The sequence below is a fragment of the Helicoverpa armigera genome, chromosome 14 (genome assembly GCF_030705265.1).
Source record: "Helicoverpa armigera isolate CAAS_96S chromosome 14, ASM3070526v1, whole genome shotgun sequence".
In the NCBI taxonomy this organism is placed as follows: Eukaryota; Metazoa; Arthropoda; class Insecta; order Lepidoptera; family Noctuidae; genus Helicoverpa; species Helicoverpa armigera.
Window position 1 is genome coordinate 3547014 of NC_087133.1, and position 20314 is coordinate 3567327.

At 35.4% G+C, this 20314-nt stretch overlaps 1 protein-coding gene across 2 annotated transcripts; it reads right to left on the reverse strand.

The window, feature by feature from the left end:
- Positions 1–7306: 7306 nt before the first annotated feature.
- LOC110380272 (uncharacterized) lies at positions 7307–11923 on the reverse strand. Of its 2 annotated transcripts, XM_021340222.3 has the most exons (6): positions 11748–11923; positions 11030–11095; positions 10237–10326; positions 9413–9512; positions 8332–8380; positions 7307–7520 (listed from the first exon to the last, which is right to left on the reverse strand). In XM_021340222.3, the coding sequence occupies exons 1-5, from the start codon at positions 11842–11844 to the stop codon at positions 8335–8337; spliced, it is 399 nt and encodes a 132-aa protein (XP_021195897.1). In that variant the 5' UTR covers positions 11845–11923; the 3' UTR covers positions 7307–7520; positions 8332–8334. The 2 variants fall into 2 exon arrangements, with proteins under 2 accessions (XP_021195897.1, XP_021195888.1); XM_021340213.3 differs by lacking the exon at positions 8332–8380.
- Between the last annotated feature and the right edge of the window lie 8391 nt (positions 11924–20314).

The window sequence follows — 20314 nt, forward strand, 5'->3', positions numbered from 1 at the left end:
ATGATATTCTAATTACGAATTTTAATGAAGCCTAATTAAAACTTTACATATTAATAAGTTGGTATTCAGTTTTAAGCCAGCTGTCATTTCGGCTGTTGTTTGAAAATAATTTCTAGGGATCAACCTACTTTATTATTTTGAATATGAAATATCTGACTTTTTTACTAGGCCATGAAAACTTTCAGACATATTTTAACTTATTAAACCTACTGCTTATGAAAGCAGGTGATACATAAAAGGAAAAGTTATCCTAAGTATGTCATGTTAAGAAGTTTTATATTAAGTAGGTATCTATGCTAAACTTGGTACTGTTATAAAGCCTGACTTTTATTCTATTGGCACCTTTCCAAGGGATGTGAGCACTCATGAATACCAATAATTTTAGTATGGGACCATCTTTACATTCTTAAATTAGATGCGTTAGGTATATATTACCTATTATGTTTCAAGGAAAACTGGGATATTTTCTATATTATCGAAAACTTAATTTTATTTTATTAGGAAAACAAAAAGTTTACAATAGCCACTTAAAATAATACAAATTCAATCATTCCAATATCCGATATCATTATATAGGTACGTTATTGAATCCAAGTTTTTTTGTCCCAAAGTAATACTTGTACAACTTCTGCTTCTATTTTATACCCTTTCAAAATAGCTTGATCTACTCGCGAAATCCGCACGCATTTTCGAAACCACTTCCCAATATTAACAAAGCTGCTACATAAGTACGTACAAACACCATTAAAACCGTGCAGAATTAGTTCTCTGATTGGCAAACGCGACAAAGCCTGCAGTTGAAATCGCTGCATAACGCACCGACGTAATGCACGAATATGAGCCATATATTGCCGATTGGATTGCCGCAAATTTCCCCAGAGATCGGCACATAACCGCGGCTCTGAATTTGTTTGCTCACTTATCTTAACTCGACAGTTTCCTACTATTTATTCTGGGGATACGTCAACCTGTGTTATTGACTACTGAACCATAAAATATCTAGGAAACTACATGGCGTAGTGTGGTTTTGTAGTACCTAGTACTAGCTATGAACTTCACTCCAGGCTAGGATGAGTGTGAATGCAGTTTTTGGGTAATCATGTAGGTAATTACTACTTACTTGTACGTTAGTATTTTGTAAGAATTTTTATGTTGTTTCATACAAAATAGCAGATTTAAAGACATAAACACTATTAATCTTTGTCGTGTTAGAGCAAAGTGCAGGTCCTTATATCGTTGAGTGTTCTTCAGACAAACTAAAGTCCATTATTATAACAATAAGTGTATCTACCATATACACTATTGAATTGATTGTCTCCATATCAACAACAAAAGTCTTTCCAAGTCATCATCTCGTAAACAACACTAACTTTCTGTAAAGCAAAAAGTCAAACTCCGTAATTCCGTATCACAGTTCCAATGTTAGTTTCCCTCGGATTTATTGTGAAAACATTGCCGAGCTTCCTTTGTTTTTGTTTATGTTTCTTGACGTGAAATATCATAAGGAACGAGTCGTGGGCGGGGACGTTTTCGAGCACCGTTTTCTGCTACTAATGACGCCATTCCCATTTTTGTTATGTATGTTCAATTATAATGTTTTTCCTTATCATATTGTTGTTAGTTGTACGTTAGCTTCTGTTTGAAGTTCCATGTTTGAGGAAGGAAGCGACACCTAATTGTTTACGCATCAGAAAAAATATACATTTAGGTATTTTATATCTGTATCAGTCACATTCACATATTTAATTTTATTATTTAGATAGGTATACGGGAAGAATCCCAGCGACGCGGATGTTTGAACTTTAAACCGAAAAAAATAGGCAATGTTACTCGAGTGTCGTGTAGCTTTTGGAGCTTTTACAACAAACAAAAATGTTTCCTTTTTATTATATTAGTACCTATAGAAAACGAAACAGCTACTTTCCAGTCGATCCTTCAAAATGCAATATGACATCCCCTCGCAGCGTGTTAGCGTATTACACTCGCTGATTACCTGTCAGCCGGAGCGTGGCTGCATCAGTACTCGGTCACGCGCTGACTGACAGTTGACGGACGCCGTAACAACAGTTGATAGCACTCCTGTTGTTGGCCTGTACTTACTTTGTTGCTGACTTTTTAATTTTTTCTGTAAAGGATGCAGAAAGAAGTTTGTAATACGCTCACTTTATTTTGTTTATTTTTTAATAAATGGAATAAAAATAGCATGTGAATTGCTAAGTTAATTTAAAGTGTTCCGAAACTTGAATTGGGGTTTAATATTTTACATCGTTTCGGTTATTCTTTGTTTTATGTATTTCATCTGTGTATTGAGACCCAAAAATTTCTGCATTAGTTTTCTGTTTTATACGTGTACTTAGCTATGTAGAACATAACATCACTTCCGTAACGATTACAAAATTACTCTTTATATACAAACGCTGCAATATCCGGAAGTTCAGCTGAGTTTATTCCGTAATTTATCTGCTTTTCACCCAAAATCAACAATTCATTCGACATTTTCATAAAATGCTGGGTCAGTATTATAGTTTGTGAACATAGTGCGCTTGTTAGATTGTAGTTTTAATTTGTATGGGTACCGACAGTAGGTACCAACTGATCTCATTTTTTGTTTTAATTGGAGCCTTATTGATTCTTGACAACATACTTATTCGTTGAAGTTGTTTTTACCAGGTACTTCCTAAATAATGTAGACAACTGCTCCTTATGTCTACTTTCATTAAATTCTTTAGATATTTAACTAACACTTTTTATTGTATGATCTTCTTCAATCTTTTCACCAATACCTTGTGTAAGTACACCACCTACTTACTACAATGATTTTCTACTGCGCTTTGCCAAAGTAATTCAACAGAGAGCAAATTCTGCCTTTCCTCTATCGCTATTATTTCTAATAATGAGGTATATTACAGCTACAAATAAGCATAATATTAATCACATTCCTCGCTGCTCAGCCGTCTCTTAGTAACTATTATGTTAATCAATACAAGCCATTATAACCAAAATCACACTCAGTATACGACAACGATTAATCACATTAAGAAACCTCCTTGTTCTGGTACAGGGGGCTCCTTCTTGGTGCCATTTAGTCACGCAAAACGCCAAGTTTGTATTGTTAAGTTAAATTAATGCGAATAACGCCAGAAAGCAATATTAATTGCCGGCGCGTTCGGCCGAATACTCGCGCTTAGGTAACTGCAGCGCCATATCGGTGTAATTACGACATTAATACTGGAAACTTTACCATGTGGAGAAGGCCTTCTTGATTCACACCTAGAACTGTGTATACAAAAGGTTTCCACTAGTGGTGGGACGGTAATCGATCTTTTACATATCGATTCAGGTCTTTACAAATGGGATGACTTAACTTCCAAGAATGGTGAAACAGACAATCGTATCTGTTCAATCTTCAATGAATTTTGATATCTACTGGTTAGCAAAATCTCACAAAAGCGTTTATTGCATTTCATTATCAGTGGCAAGTCTTCGTAGAATCGACAATACCAAATAGACAAAATGATTGCATTTACATTATAAATAAGCGCGATAAAAAAATAATATTTTTCATATCTCTATAAAAAGCTGAATAAGATATTGCGCTTTCATATAATTCCAAGTTCAAATTCAAAATAAATCTTGCTTTAAAACCGTAAACATTATTAAGAGCCGTCTGCGCCGCAAGTTCCCGCCATATTATCAAGATTCATGTTTATGCCATTGTCTTTGTGGTGGCCATTTTCTTTGAATCATGGCTTTAAAAGTTTATATCAAAAGACTGGAAAGTTCTTATCTGTTCCTAGGTTTGGAGTCGTTTGTTCCAGGTTCAAGGATCCGAGATTATTATCGAGCACACCAAACTCGTATTAACTTCAGCCCTTTGCGAAATTTGTGCCTTTGTTCAATATTTATTGGAGTTCTTTATGCCGTTTCTATAGATCTCGCTGGTGAGGGAGTTTAATTGTTTTATTCTACTGCCAAGCTATACGTAGGTATATTTTATAGGACATATACTTACATTGCTTGTAAAGTTATTAGATATCTATGTACCCGCCACACAAAGCTGTAGTTACCCGCTGTTTCCATGAATAGGAAATAATATTGTGCAAACACAGGCTCAATCGATGACAAACGCTAATGGGTACGTGAACCGCTAAATTTTCAATTTCCTAAATTAACAATTTTGATTTAATTCCAATCGCCATAGGCTGTGCAGTGTACATTAACTCACAAATTTCCCATTAACACACACAAAATGTACACAAGTGAACGCTTAACTGTGCAATCGAACGAAATCACTCCGATACATCCATATTATGGACAACAAATCGTTCGATAAAAGGGCCTACTCTCCATTAGTGGTAACCGAAACGGCGTACCGAAATTAATAAAACCTTTACAGAAACCTCATTAGTTTAATTAAACGGCGATCATTACCGTGGGGTAAAAGAATAAGGCTCTAATTTGGCCGGTGCCACACTATTGCCATCTCGGGCACGTCCCTACAAATTGATACAGAGTACGTGAGCCACTCAATTCGATGACGCTCATTTCGGGTTCCGTACACAGAATGACTAAAGCGAATATAAGGAGAAAGTGATAGAGAACTGTTTTGTCAAGGATATTATTTTGTCCCCATGCCAAATGCTCATGGTTCTGATGACAATAATTATACTGCTGTATTATAACTGCTGTAATTTGCTGCTATGCAAAAAAATCGTATCTAAGCAACCTAATGGGCCTGTTTGCTTACAATTTTGCGAACGATGTACTTATTTCAGTGCAGAATTAGAGCAAATGCTTACTCGTCACTCGTTTTAAGCGTCCATCTGGAGGACAATGACTTTAAAAATATGTAAATTATAAATTGGTTAATATAAAAGTTTGCTAAAGACAAGACCGATGAAATTAGCATTACAAGTAATGTGCGTAGCGCGGCGAGGCATAGCCTAAGGGTAGAGGGGGGAGCTCGTCGATCGTCAGACATCGTTAAAAGCCGCTTGTCCCGTCGTTTGTAGCGAGTTTTCACAAGTTCCACAGTAAATGGGCTCCGACGCTCCCACCAGCTTCACAATTTACTTTTTCATCTCTCACGAAGGGCTCTTGTTGTTATTTGACATTAGGTACGCTTTCACGAAACAAGCTTTTAACCCTGTCGCGTTTGAGGACGCTTAACGTCATTAAGTACACAACAGGCGAACTTCGAACACCCTCATCGGAATTTTTCGCATTACACAAAATTGTTTCGGACATTTTGTTTCTACTAAAGGGGTCAAGGACCGCTATTATATTTACTTTATTGATCTTTCGACGGTAATTTTCCCAAATAATTTAGTACATGGTACCTAAAACAGACAGTGATTATGTAACTAGACCTTCGCAAAGGGTCTTCAGGTCGGGAAACACCTTCTATTAGGAATAAGTGACCCAATCCACTTGAGTGGACGCAATTTTGTGAAACCTCTATCAAGTGTAGTGTGTACAGATTGCTTATGTGGGTCACGTATTATTCAATAAACCCAAAATTAATACTAAGTACGTGAGCAGCGTGACTGAATGGCACTTTTCCGTTATTTTACTCTAATAAAGATACTGGCCGAGCGCGCCCAACTATTAACTTAACTTTGGCAAAACTCGGTGCTGTCATTGGAAGACATAATTTATCGGAGTATAATTATTTCATTTCTGGCGAAGTCTTGCAATTTGGTAGGAAAGTTTCTCAGGCGGCACGTTATAATTATTTAACCGCTATAATTAATAAGGCGCTATAATTTGTAACAGCCGGACGAATTGAGCGAGTCGTCATGGCTGCCAGCGGGACTTGGTACGCGACTCACGTCCTTTATTAATTTCCAACGAAATAGAATCAAATTAGAGAAATTGTTTGCCGAGACTAAGTTTCAATTATGGTTGGAGCCTGTCTTTAATTTAAAAGTTGCTTCTTTCATTTAATTTGTGTGTTGATTTGGGAACTTGAAAGTGTGTTGTGAGGGTTTGCGAACTAAGATTCGGCGATGAAGTCACGCTCTTTGCTCTTTCATTCAAACAACATTGATTTATGAAGATAGGTCTCTCAGTATTTGAACAAACAATTCCCGACAGCATAGACTATAATTTCCTTAGGACTGGCTAACGTTATTATGCAAGTTCCGAACTTCGTAACTAGATGATCCCTACTCCAGTTTATCGTGAAACCAAAAAAGTGCGCTGATAAGTGGATGGGAGAGGAAATCGATGCTGACAGGGTCTGGGGAACATCTCAGGGGATAGAATTACGGGGGTCTGGCAGACTGCGAGCCACTCACGATATTATGCTATCCAAACTGATTGTGTCTGCCAACCTCTCTACCACTATCAGCCTTGTACAACGGTCGGCGGTTTTTGTTAAAAGTTTCCTCTTATTGGGAGGCGCGAATTGAAAATATTTGAAAAAAAGTGTGTACATCGGCCGTAATAGAATAAAGCACTTTGCTTATGAGTGTAGTCTTGCATATTTTGCAAGCAATTACCAAATAAATAGTTACTTATATACTCTGTTACTTAAAATGAATTGTTATAAGAAAAATAGTGTTCGCCTGTTTTGTATCCACGCTCACACAATAATAATTTCATTTAGAAAACTGTCTCCTTCATTGTTCAGGCAAGGACAGTAAGTACCAATTTTAAGTGAGTACAATTGTTCTAGAATAATGTATTGTTTTCAACGAGCCATCTTGTTAAAATCTATGCAAAGTACAGTCGCGAACAAAATTTTCAATTCCACTGAAATCAAATAGTGCTCGCGCTCATTCCGCTTAACTCCGCGAAAGTGCTCAACGAGCTCTCTAAACTTTATAACATTGTCTTAGAGTCTGAATGCATAAACGAACAGTTGCGAATGGCTCGTGTACTAAACATAATTTTCTTTTACAGTACAAGTTCGTGCATAAGTGTACGTACACAAAATAACGCCTGCAGCTGTTAGATCGTTCTTGTAAATACATTGTTATGACTTCTTGTAGATTGCTGGACTTACTATGTTTCTATAAAATGAGATGTTTGTCTCTCGAACAAACCTACCACTGTGTTATTTTTAGGTAGGTACATATGTGGACTTGGAGCTAGAGAATACTCAACTACGATTGTATTCGATAGGTATCATGGTGAACTTCATAATTGGTATTCGTTACATATCAACCATCCCGCTATCATCACTATTGATTTAATAAATTACTGCAATATTCGGCGCCTACTTTCATATTTATACAGTAACATGAAAACTAAACTAGAACAAACAATTCAAATTGAAAATAAAACAACCATCAAACGCTATATTTTCACAATTTTATTCAATTCAACATTTTGCACTTTACTAATTGAAGTCCACCGTTGAAATAATATTTAGGTCACAAATAATGTACTATTATGTACTAGTTACTACTATATATTGTTTGACTAGTGAGGTTATAACAGTTATATATGCAATATTATATACTTTGTTCTATTCTACTGGCTCCATATTGTTGTCTCCCCGAGGACTTTCGGTACTGAAACAAATGTATGAAAACAATTTCAAAGTTATTTTACAAAGAGATGTAATGTGTATTTTGGGTTGACATGTCTGAAGGCCGTATGTAGGTATAAACGTTATCATTAAATAAAATTATGTAGACAGAATTGTATTGGTAGAAAACCACCTTTCATATTATGTGACGTAGCATGTTGTTGAAGTATTAATTCTGACAAAGAATATTTCTAACGACGAAGATGCTTCTAACATACTTTTTACTAATTGTGTGGTTATTCAAATTCAAAATTCCATCAAAATTGACTATTTCAAAGATTGGAATTAATAAAATTGGGCTTTTGGTATGGACGGTGAAAGGTTGGGAACATGTCTGATGTCTCCTAGTGAAAATAATACGTATCTGATATCTACCTACGTTCTTTTTAGTCGTCAGTTGTTCATGTGCTTTAGTTTCAGTACAATACTTGTAAGATAAATACTATTATGTCTGGAACTAAGCATGTTCTGTTTTATTATACAGAGAACTAATATTAAAATAAATAGAGGCCACTAATATAATTAATCGTTTAAGAATTTTAAATTATTATTTTCATGTTAGCCTTGAGGTGCTTTTATGTTTTTATTAAAATAGTTCACTGACTTTTTTCGTTTTATCTAAATAGGCTATATTTTCTTCATCGTAGGTACTTTAATGGAATAATACATTTTTATTTCCTTTGAATTACCCTATGAGTTCGTATCTAATAAGGAACATCCGCAAGCATTCTAAGTAAGCAGACTTACAAAAGCACTCAACCAACACAGAAATTGAGGAAAAAAGTCTGAATTACCTATCACCACCATCCCCTTTTGCCGTACGGACAATAGTGCCCCTCTTCCCTGCAATGTACACGATAACATGAATTGAGTAAAACTCCTGAATTATAAATAACTTGGAAGAAATCTTCGCAACGTGAGGAAGTTTGGAAATTTTCCTTTTAGCAGCTTCTGACATTCTTTGGCTCTATTCTTCAGTGCCTTTGCCACGACACTGGATGTGACACAAAGGCGGAGGTTTGAATATTTTGCTTCCAAAGTTATAACAATGTTACCCAAATACAAGTTTTAATATATTTCTGTAAATAATGGAGGCGTTCGTGTATCTGATATTTTGATTACCAACGCCTCAATATAAAAATAATACGTATCAAATCTCAGATCTATATAAAAGTTTATTTTTGCTAGATATGAACATTATTACCCTCGGGACATTTAGAAACAGCTGCACCGAATATTTGTCTTTGTTACTCGAATATCACGAGTTAATTTTCTTATTGATTCTGAATTACCGAATAAGAATACCGAGTAACAGGATGTTTAGAGACAAGTAAGTATTCTGCAGACGATGGGGGCTCTAGTGACTTGTTGAGTGCGAAAACAACGTGAGGCGTGTTGAGCAGTTGAGCTCAGAAGTTACCCCGCGCGACCGATCCGTGCGATGCGAGAAGTACTAACAATGAAGTGGTAGACTAAACGTGTTTAGTGGTTGTGTAGACTTCAGTTGGGTATCTGACTAGTTTCATGCGTCAAAAATAGAATTACTTATGTTTTGCATATAGGTAAGTTAAAACGTCGGAGGTTTGGTATGTGCAGGTCCCACTACCCCCAATACTGGTGGTAAACGCACGTACTTTTTTTTGCGAAAAAGGCTGTTACGAGTTGTCGCCGTATACCTATTATTCAGAGCAGTATTAGAATTATTTATACATATTTATTTTATTTTATAAAATGTACATTAGGATTCTTCAGACTAAGCTTTAGTTGCTTAGGTGGCGACTTGGCGACAACTAAACTAATTTTTAACAAGTATACCTACCTAAGTGAGTTTGCATTGTAAAAAAACTCTAAATGAATTATGAAAATTAATCTTACGCATAATAGGGATGTTTTCCTTGCATGATTAGCGAGAGTGCAGTCTTGGCGCCACGCTTGCCCATGTCGCCTGCCCAAAGCTCCTTACTTAACATGTGATCTGAAAAATAAGTTAAGTTTCTTATTCTGAGATTAAAGTGGTAATTGACAGATTTTGTACATTTTGTTTCTAGTCTTAAGTGACGAAGAATCAGCAAAATTGTCAGCCACAGATACAAACGATAGGTAACATAGAAACGAATTTGTGATAAGACTGTGAAAATTCCGTGCATTTTCGTTTAGAAGTGCAAACCATCCCCTTAAGATGCTAAACACAATTCCAACTCAAGTGGAAAATGCTGAAACCAACGAAGGTGGAAAAGAAATAGTAATATAAAACAAATAAAACTCCCACGACCTTAAGCCAACACTTATAAATGGAGCAAATAAAAGCTTGACTTGCACTGCAACGCTTTTCTAAAACATTTCATATATAAAAGTGCTGTATAACGCTCAAACAGTGATTATTGCACATTATTTCCAAAGTACACGTGAACGAAATAACGGGTCTTTGTGTTTTATTTCAGTTTTATTGCAACTGTTTATATTTTAAATCGTCTTTGCTCGAGTAGCGATTTCAAAAGGTTCTCGGTAAGGTAAAGTTATTTCTTGGAGAAAAATCAAATGCAAGCAAGCGCTCGCTGCCTTGGCTTTGATTGGATTCAAATTCTTTGCGTGAACTTTTAGCGTTTACGAAATCATAAATCCAAAAACAAACCAAACCACATTTTATGTAGCCTGTAGGTTATAATATCATTATAAATCAAAATTAAGTAGGTACTTACTCTTGAATGCATTGCCCGTTCTTTTCCTATATTCCTGCTCAACGGCTGGGAGAAGACCAGGATACAGTGACAAAGGAGTGCGGTAGAAATCTGCAAGTCATTGGTACTACGTTAACAATATTGCAATAGTCTTGTACACATTATAAACATTTTTAAAGCGGTTTTATTTAAATGTTGAACACGGAAAGATGTTAAATGTATAAAAAACCAGTTGGTGTGGCACACGTTAGACCGCAATAATAGCAGCAGACCATTTATATCTTTGTACCAAAACGGCAGGCATAGGAATTTTAGTCTTCAACATTTTTAACCACCTAGCCTAAATCTACCTAAATAAGTCCTGAAAATAATAGTACTTTTTTCTCTTCATACCTGATAAGTAAGACTGATAGGTATGTGAGATATTATTATCAGAATCGCGTATATATTTTCTCCGTTCAGAATATTTGAGAGACATACACGAGAATTTCCAGACTGAATGATAAGTGTACGTAAAATGTGTTAATTCCTTATCCTTATTAATATTTATCACGCGAAAGTAGCTTTGTCTATCTAAAGAAGATATGTTACTATGTCAAGACTGGACCGATACTATATATTTAATGCCTGCAAGTGTAGAATATATGACATGAAAATAAGACTATTTCAGCTTCAGGTATAGGTAAACCACCAGGGAAGTTACAGAAGCTGAAAACAGTCACATGATACTGCCCTGACATCAAATCATCGATGTAGATTAGACATACATCCTCATTAGAACATTAATACCTAGGTGTACAATGTATGTACTTACATAACATGCGTTCTGCAGCCGCCGGCCCTTCAGACATGACGTCATCAGTCCGCGCACGCAGGTAATCTGAGAAAAATAAACACATGCAAGGAAATATCAGAGAAAATCCATGGCCTTGTAAATGGAATTCATATATTTTTTTTGCATGAAGTTATTCTAGTTTTGATTTTGCGTACAAAGAGCTAATTTCAGGGCCCTTAGCTTGTGATGATGAGGCCACTTGGATATACTATAAAAATTAAATAAAAAACAATACCTATAAGTTTACACTGTGTTACAAATCTTAATCAATTTTTTAAGAATGTTGTAATCATACCAGCAACTTAATTAATATAATTTTTATCCTTTCCACGAAAAAGCAATTACGATGTTTTACATTAAATAGCTTGAAGGTTAATTTTAAACTCAAAATAAAGCTCCCGTCTTTTATTTACCTCGTCGAACGATAAATACAAAGAATGAGGCAGCAAATAAAAAGGAAATCCTAATTGTAATTAATTACACTGTATAACAATAAAACTTTAAGCCCATAAATATAACAAAGCAAATAAGAAACCTGTCTAAAACGCAAAACCTCCAAAATAACGTACGCCAAATAAGTTCGTTTTCCATCCACAAATCATACGAAATGCGACAAAAAAAGCTCAAAGGCTGACAAAATTTTATTGGGACCGCGAAAATATCCAATAAAGAACGATACTAATGATGGAGAACGTACCTTTATAGAAATTGAACCCGTCTTTGCCGACGTCGGAACATTTAGCGCAGGGGGCGATGGCGAGAAGAGCGAGAATTGATATAAATGTTTCCCGCATTTTTGTTGCCTTTTATTAAGACTAATGAGCTAGTAGGACATAGGATTGTGGAAGCTGAGGATTTATTGCCGGTGTGCTCGCTACTGCCGGGTTAAGCCGCGCATCCCCTTTTTATAATTTCTATCTGATACCGTAGGGGTGGCTGTGTGTAGGCGGGCGAAGGTAGGAGATTCGATTCTACGTTGGACACCGGTATTAAAAAGGTAGAAATAAACAGCTGTACTTATGCTTAATAATTATTTTGTTAGCTTCTTTTTTAGACAGAACCTACTGAAATGCAATAACCTACTGAATCATCACAGCCATATTCAAGTGTCCAAGTCAAAGTCAAATCTCTTTATTCTGTGTGTAAGTGCACACAATATTATGATGGCGTTTGCGTTACTGTATTAAAAATTACCCAAATATTTACGTAGTTATATAGGTACCGTAACGTTAATAAAATAATTGAATTAATATTCAACGAGACAAATAAGTAATAAAAAAATAGAATAGAGTGAAGCTACTTTGAAAAAGTTAAGGATTGTATGAAACTGGCAATGAAGTGTCGTAAAAAGGGCTAGTCCCTGCCACATCATGCAGCCGGGATATTATTGCTGCCCATTGTCCCGGCTTCCCGGGACTTTCCGATACTCACCTGATTTATGTCCCGGGTTAAGTTTAACCCGCGAAGGTAGGTACGCGGATTATAAAGATAAGTGAGTGTTTACGTTTGGTTTTTAGGAAAATGTATGGTTTAACTCTTGGCTATATTTTGCTTTAAGCTCAGTTTTTAACCGTGAGAAATTGCTTACTTATGTATGAGCTTCTTATGTGTAGATACTTAAGTATATCGCAGAAACTTTTCTTTCTTTTTCGTTTGGTTAAGCCAAAAGAATACATTAGACTAGGTAATTATAATGATACCTACCTATTTTTTTTCAATAATTTTTGGTTAGATAATGCCACTTAATCAACTATTGATGCACCATTACCATGCCCAAAACAAAATAAGATATTCTCCTCCCTGTAAGTCCCGGGTGACGGGATATAGGCACACCACAGCACTATGTCCGGATCGCAACGGGGTTTCCACCGCGACCGCCGCGACCTTATGCAAATGACGGGCCAGACAGAACCGGGCTATTTTCTTATATAAAGGTGATTGTTGCGATTCTAATGGCTTCTGCAACTGATGGACATCAAGACGTTTACGTAAAAGTTTATATGGATATATAAATAGGTAGGATTGTTTTGTAAATGACGAAACGCTGAGGGTTTTCTTTTGTTTTGAAAATAGATTATTATACTTACTACTGTTGAAATACCTATGTGTAAACATTTCGTAAGCCACCGCTCATTGCCTAACTGTTAACATCTGTTTTGGAAGTAGTTATCTCAAGAAGCAGGCCTAACCGCTGGTGAAAGATAGTTACCTATTCTATATAATCCTATTGCTATCTCTTAACACAACCGTACGTAGCTCTATACAATCTATTTCAGCGAATCTCGCGTCGTATTATCTGAACGTGATCTTACGCTACCGCATCCTTGCTATCTTGTTCAATTCTTGCTAATTCAGACTTGATTCTACGCTAGCCTTGCAGAAATAAATGCAAGAATCTTAACTAGGTTCGGGAGAATTCCACTGCTAAGAAGACACTGTGAGAATATTCGCCTATCTATAATAAAAGAATGCAGCTGAATATTGTCCAAGCTCCATACTTTACTTACATTTATTGTAATTACGGTGTAACTGTTTTTCCGCAAAAAGCTGGTTTTTCGAGGAAACATACATGGATGCTGTAACGGTTAATTTGTTTTATTAAGTGGAGTTAAAGGTTGTAACGAGAAATGAAGCTTTTGGGTTGTTGTTATTGCAGCACACGCTGCAATAACAACAACCCAGCTACACAGCTTGCAGATAATTGGATGAATGCTATGCTTGTAAAGTTAACTGTAAATATTAATTTATTTTATTTTATTCTTAGTTCTTACTTATGAGGTCTCAGATTTCTACACAAAATTCATTATCAGTGCTTAAGCTCAGTTCTGCTCTCACTTTTATTCAGGAAAGCCTTCTTAAAGTATGAACTATTCATAGACGAATACTCGCCCACATTAATAAATACGTTATTCCATAACATAATGTGGGTAACAATTAGCATGATTATCTATAATTAACCACTACAGTACATAGTACCTATAACTATACACAAGTATATGAACACAGGGATCGTATACGTCTCATTGGTATCATGTAAGTTAGCCTTACCGCATGTCAGACCCAATTACGGGTAAATTGGATAATGCAAACTAATTTCCCAGTGACCCAGACTTTAGCAATCAGTTCCATCCACTTTGTGACCCGAGCCAAATAAACTCGATTTTTTCCTACTCGCTGTCTCCTGTTTCATTGTAATCACATTATTTCATTTTGTGTTCGCTCTTTGATTGTACCGTCAGAGAAAATTATTTATGAAAATAATCCCATTTGGTTAATGTTCGCTTTTGATGATGCTGCATTGATCAAAGAAACAAAGATTTTGTGTTAGGTACTCGGACGCAAAAATCTCTTCAATTAAATATTTTTAGTAGAAGAAAACTTCGCCTTAATTTTATATTACCTACTACATTGTAGTAATTGTAGTAATTAAAACATCATACGTGAGTCTTATCAAAATACAGTAATCTGAAAAGGAATTTGGAATTAAGCTTATTATGATAGCGATAATATGGCAATTTATTTTCACACGTGTCAGTCTGTTTCAACCCTAAGTCAAAACGGCTTCACTAACCACCATCTTCTCCCCAACAAATAGTTAAAAACGGCTTTTATGAAAGGCAAAACGAACGAAAATGGCCGGATTTCTGACGACACTTCTGGCAGGGGCTTTCAGCAAATGAGCGACGGCCTCCACCGCTCCGAGCGACGCGGACAAAGGAGCCCTTCTCGCGTCCTCGGGTCTTACCTACAGACCAGTCTAACCTGACCCGCCCACTTACAAAAACTACTTATAAACAACAACTGCAGACCTAAGGCCACGGCTCTATTTAAATAAGTCGGCTGCACGGTAAAATCTCTGGCGTTCCGTTGCACATTTCACTGGAAGCACTGTACCTTGTAATTGTACCTACCTATTTGCAGTTTCTTTTTTCACAGCAAGAAGTTTTGCCGCATTTTCTTTTATTGCTGTTGTTAGGTTAGCGTATTACCAGCTGTGGCACGCGACGTAGTGTGTTGTTGTATATTTTTAAACGCTCCCGCGTGCGCGATAACAGAACTTTACTATATTGAATTTTCTTTTCAGACATGCCATTCGACTATTTGATGTAATAATGTCGTGTGCGGTGTGCTACCTTAGTATTGACCGCGGACATTTAATTTTGAATAACAAAAGGCGCTTCAAAAATAGGTCAACTCATAGCTAACCACCCACGTCTATAAAACCCGATTTGACATGAAAGATTTCTAATAAGGATCTGAGAAGTGCATCGAAATTGAGGCCCTCATTTTTTAAAATAAGACATCAAGCAATAAAGATTTCAAGGTGTGTGCAGAAGCCATAAATCAGAAGCCACATTTCCAAACCCCATCAGTGACGGAGGTAAGATAGAACCTTTCACTGGTATTGTTCAGCAAACAAATTAATTTGTATCCAGATACTGTCAGCTTAATAGGTCGTTAGCCGTGACGTCATTCATTGCGACACAACAATGATTTATGTCCCCTCGGCCAGTCATCTGTCCGTCCATTGAAGCCTTTGACGGGTCGAGTCGCGTCCTCGCGTCAAGTTTCTCATCAACCATTTATTAATTGGTGATCGAATAAAGCCTTTCTATTTTTGTTGGTGTTGTCTTTCAGCTTTCAATTCTTCTTAATCTTGGTAAAGTTATGTATGACTAACCAAATAAAAATTTGTCCATTGTAAGTACGACTGCAGAACCAACTTAGTTACTACGAAGAACTGTACTGAACCCCACAGAATTGTAATTATTATATTCTCCAGTCTAATGATCTTTTTTGTCAACATAAACCAACCGTGGATTAGATAACTGAAAAAACCGCATCAATTTTCAGTCGGTTTTTCCTCCCAATTAGGGAATGTCAGCTAAATTCTAATAGGATCGGTTCAATTTATTTTTTATTAGATTTAATAAAAGTAATCCATCTTTTGCTCGTTTGTACGGGACGTTGAGTGTTTATTTGGAACGATAATTTAATATTTTCTCCGGGCATCATGATGCTAGATTCTTATTTGGTAGGGACTGACCTTTTGTACCTAAAAGATAACCCAAGATTATAAAAACGGTATATTTCTAGTCTAGTGAATAAATACATAGATTTTCTCCCATTTATCTACTAGTGACTAGTGAGATAAACTGACGCAGGTGCTGGGTGCATTCAATATTTTTCACTAAATTCATATTTTCAATGAGCCTATCGATCATCCCAAAAGCCAATCCATAAAACTATCAAGAAAATTGCCATAGAACGTTCTAGAAATATTGCACGTGGCAACTATGGCAATAAATAAAAGATTTCACTCAGCCGAAATTCGATTCTGGTCTGATTCTGGTCTGGAAATTGGTCTGTGGCAACCCTGTTGACAAGACGTCAACAAAACTTCTCCCAATTAATTAATTTAATTTAAATATAATTTTAGTGTTATTTATATAACTTATAATATTAATTCGCAATAATAACAAAATCTTATTGCTGGGACGGTAAATTTTGTGATATAATTGTGTTTTTACTGTGTAATTATAAATAACCAAATCTCGACCTGTCAAAGTTCGAAACTTGGTAACGATCTTTGAAAGTTTTGAATTAAAGTGCATTGTCATCGTGAAATCCTGTAAGTACTATCTTTTTCAACTTTATTTATTACTGAGAACTCCTATTCTTCATCAGTGATTACTGGAGAAAATAATTTTCATCATAATAGTGCATAGAAAATAGTTTCTCACACAAACTAAAATACTTTCGTAAACATCCACCTGAGTTATTGTTTTTTCTGTACAAAATGGAAAGAATAATGACCAGGAAAGCCACTGCACGTTTGGAGGAAGCTAAACTTCAACAAACATTAGTGGAACTTAAGAAATATAAGGATTTGTGTGGGGATCTACAGAGGAACAGGATGACAATGAGAAGGAAGTACTTCAAATTTTAAACAATAATAGTAAACTCAAGAGTGAGATGGCAGAACTACATTGTCAATTAGTTAACATCACAGAAGAACGGGATAAGCTCCAACACATTGTTGACCAGTTTGACCGGTGCAGCGATGAGTTTGACACAACTCTCAAACACAACGCTGAACTGAAGTGTAGGTTGAGTGAAGCCCAGGATACTATTATCAGGATGGAAAGTACCAGCCAGAAACTTCAGACAGAGCAAACCAATGCACTGTTTGAGGAACTGGTTGGTACCACTCGCGGTCTGCTGACTCACTCTTGAATAATAGTTCTCAAATTGTAACCATTGACCTGACTACTGACAATAGTTTTGCATCAATATCTCAGGTAAAGCAAATCATTGGCAGCAAAAACAAAGTAAAGAAATATGTCAAAATAAATAAATTTATTAAAAGGACTCAAAAATTAATAAAAGGTAACAAAAATAATTTCACCAAAAACCACAAATCTTTTAACAGTTGTAAAAAATTACAATTAAATTTCAACAATAGTAGAAAAGAATATGAGGTTGATATACAGGATCTGCAGTCAAGGATTCTCCATTTACAAGAATCATTGATGGCAGTTACATGCAAATATCAAACCTCACAAAGAGAAATGGGTGAGTACATACTGGCAATGAACGGCTTGGTGGATCTGTGTAGTGAAAATGAGAAAATGTTTAATTCATTGACAAACAATCGAACACCAGGTTGTGAACAAGATCTGCCAGGCTGTTCAGGGTTAGATGATTCTCATCAATCTTCTCATTGTATTAAATTAGATGGTTGTAAAAAAAGTACTTCCTTCGACACACAAAAAACAATAAAATTAATACAAAATGAAAATAATAATTGTAACAAAATAGTAATGTTTAGTGATGAAATTGGACAAAACATGTGTCACAAATTACATCAATATTTAGGTGACCAGGTAATAAACTATTGCATGCCTGAAGCTACTTATGAACAAATATTAGACAAAATATTAAGCAGTAGTTACTGTCCAACTACTACTTTAGTTGTACTAATTGGGAGAAGAGGAAATGCCACTGTTAAAACAGTAATTAAATACTTTGAGTGTTTATCGCAATTAAATGTAAATAAAATAGTTTTATATGCTTTTCCCTATGGCAAGGGCTTGTCGCAGACAGAAAATAACCATAGACATAAATGCAATCTTAAATTGCAAACTATGACATTGTATAATGAAAATTCAATTTTATTGACTCTAATGTACTCATTAGTAATAATTATTTTATGACAAATGATAATTATTATATTTGTAATTTTTATAAAGGACAAATAGCAAAATCGCTATTTTATTGTATTTTGAACAAAGCCAAATGCTTGGCTAACGATACTGCTCCTATTGAGCAGTCTAGTTTATTTTTTTCACAGAACTTGGAATTAGTTCCAAGTGATTTAAACTCCACCACCAGACAATAGAGCCAATCTCTAGCAGTCAATCAATTATTTTGAATTGTGACATAAATGCAATTATATGTTCAAATATAAATACCACAAATAATGTTGTTACCTCTAATCCATCAAACCCTTTGAGTATAAATACTAGAAACAAACACAATCTGAATATATTCCATCAAAATATTCAAGGTTTGATTGGTAAAGAATTGGAATTGGAGTTGTTCATGAACTGTAATAACATAGATATTTTATGTTTAACTGAGCATTGGCTTAAAGAGCATCAGTTCATGTTTAGCTTCAAGAACCATTGTGTAGGCAGCTCGTACAGCAGAGTAAATATAATACGTGGTGGTTCTCTAATAATTCTTCGCAATACTATTAAATTTAAAGAACGGAAGGATATTGTGAACCTTTCTGTTGAGCGAGTAATTGAGATATCATGCGTTGAGCTTGAGCAGTTCATTGTAATGAGTGTATACAGGCCCCCATGTGCAACATATCCAATTTTTGAGAAGCATCTGGAAGATGTATTATTCAAAATTTCTAACAATAATAAAACAGTTGTCGTCTGTGGAGACTTTAATATTAATATACTGGAAAATACTGCTATTGTTAATAATTTTATAACTCTGTTTCAATCATACAACTTGTACAGTACATTTCTCGAGCCGACTAGAATAACTAGCACTAGTGCTACATGTATAGATAACATTTTACTAACTTAAAACCTTTAAACAAACATATTTTAAATGTGTTAGATTCTGATCACTCTGGTCAATTAGTTACCTTTCCCATGAAAACTATCAGAGCTCAGAGAAAAATGTAAGTTTTATTCCTGTAAACAAACATCGGTTGGAACTTTTAAAAATAACTTGATTGAAAACTGCCTGAATTGCCCTATCATGATAATCCTGATCAAGCTTACACCCTTTTATTCAACTTAATTAATTGTGAATTTAAAAAAGTTTTTACTACTAAGTCCATATCTGTTTGTGATCAGGTAACATTTAGTGATTGGGCAACGCCGGTATTTACAAAAGTAGACAGAAGTTATTTGAATTATACTATGAAAGATCATTCAATCAAGATGAAACATTTAAACAGTATGTTAAAACTATTCAAAAATATTTAAAAGAGCCTGCACCTCCGCTAAATCAATACACATAAAACATAAAATAAAAGCTTCTGGTAATAAAATAAAAACTACGTGGAATATAATCAATTCAGAAATAGGCCGATCCACTGTACGGAATCGAGACTTCCACTTAAAAATAAACAATGTAGACGTTAAGTCGGACTTGGGGGTAGCATCTGAGTTTGAAAATTTTTTCACCAATATCCCTATTTTAACAACCAGAACTCTTATGTCGTCTTCCAGTTCGGCTTTTACAATATTAAAAAATTGTGTTGCGGAATGTGACAAAGGTTTTGAATTCTCAGTTGTTAGCTCTAAGGATATTATTCAAGCGTATAAAGATCTCGATGTAAAAAAGACTGCTGACCTTTGGGGATTGTCAGTTCAGATAATCTCATCGATAATTGAAATAATTTCACCTTATTTAGCAACTGTGTTTAACTCTTGTGTTGCATCTGGTGTTTTTCCTGACTTAATGAAACTTAGTAAAGTAATTCCATTGTTTAAATCTGGTAGTACAACCGATCCATCAAATTTTCGACCAATTTCAATTTTACCCACTTTGAGTAAAATTTTTGAGAAGTTAATATTACGTCAATTGTTGAGCCATTTTAATAGAAACAATTTGTTGCACACTAAACAATTTGGATTTACCAAGGGTCGTTCTACTACGGATGCGGGCGTGGAATTGCTTAAAAATATATTCGAGGCCTGGGAGGATTCGCAGGATGCGCTCGGTATTTTCTGC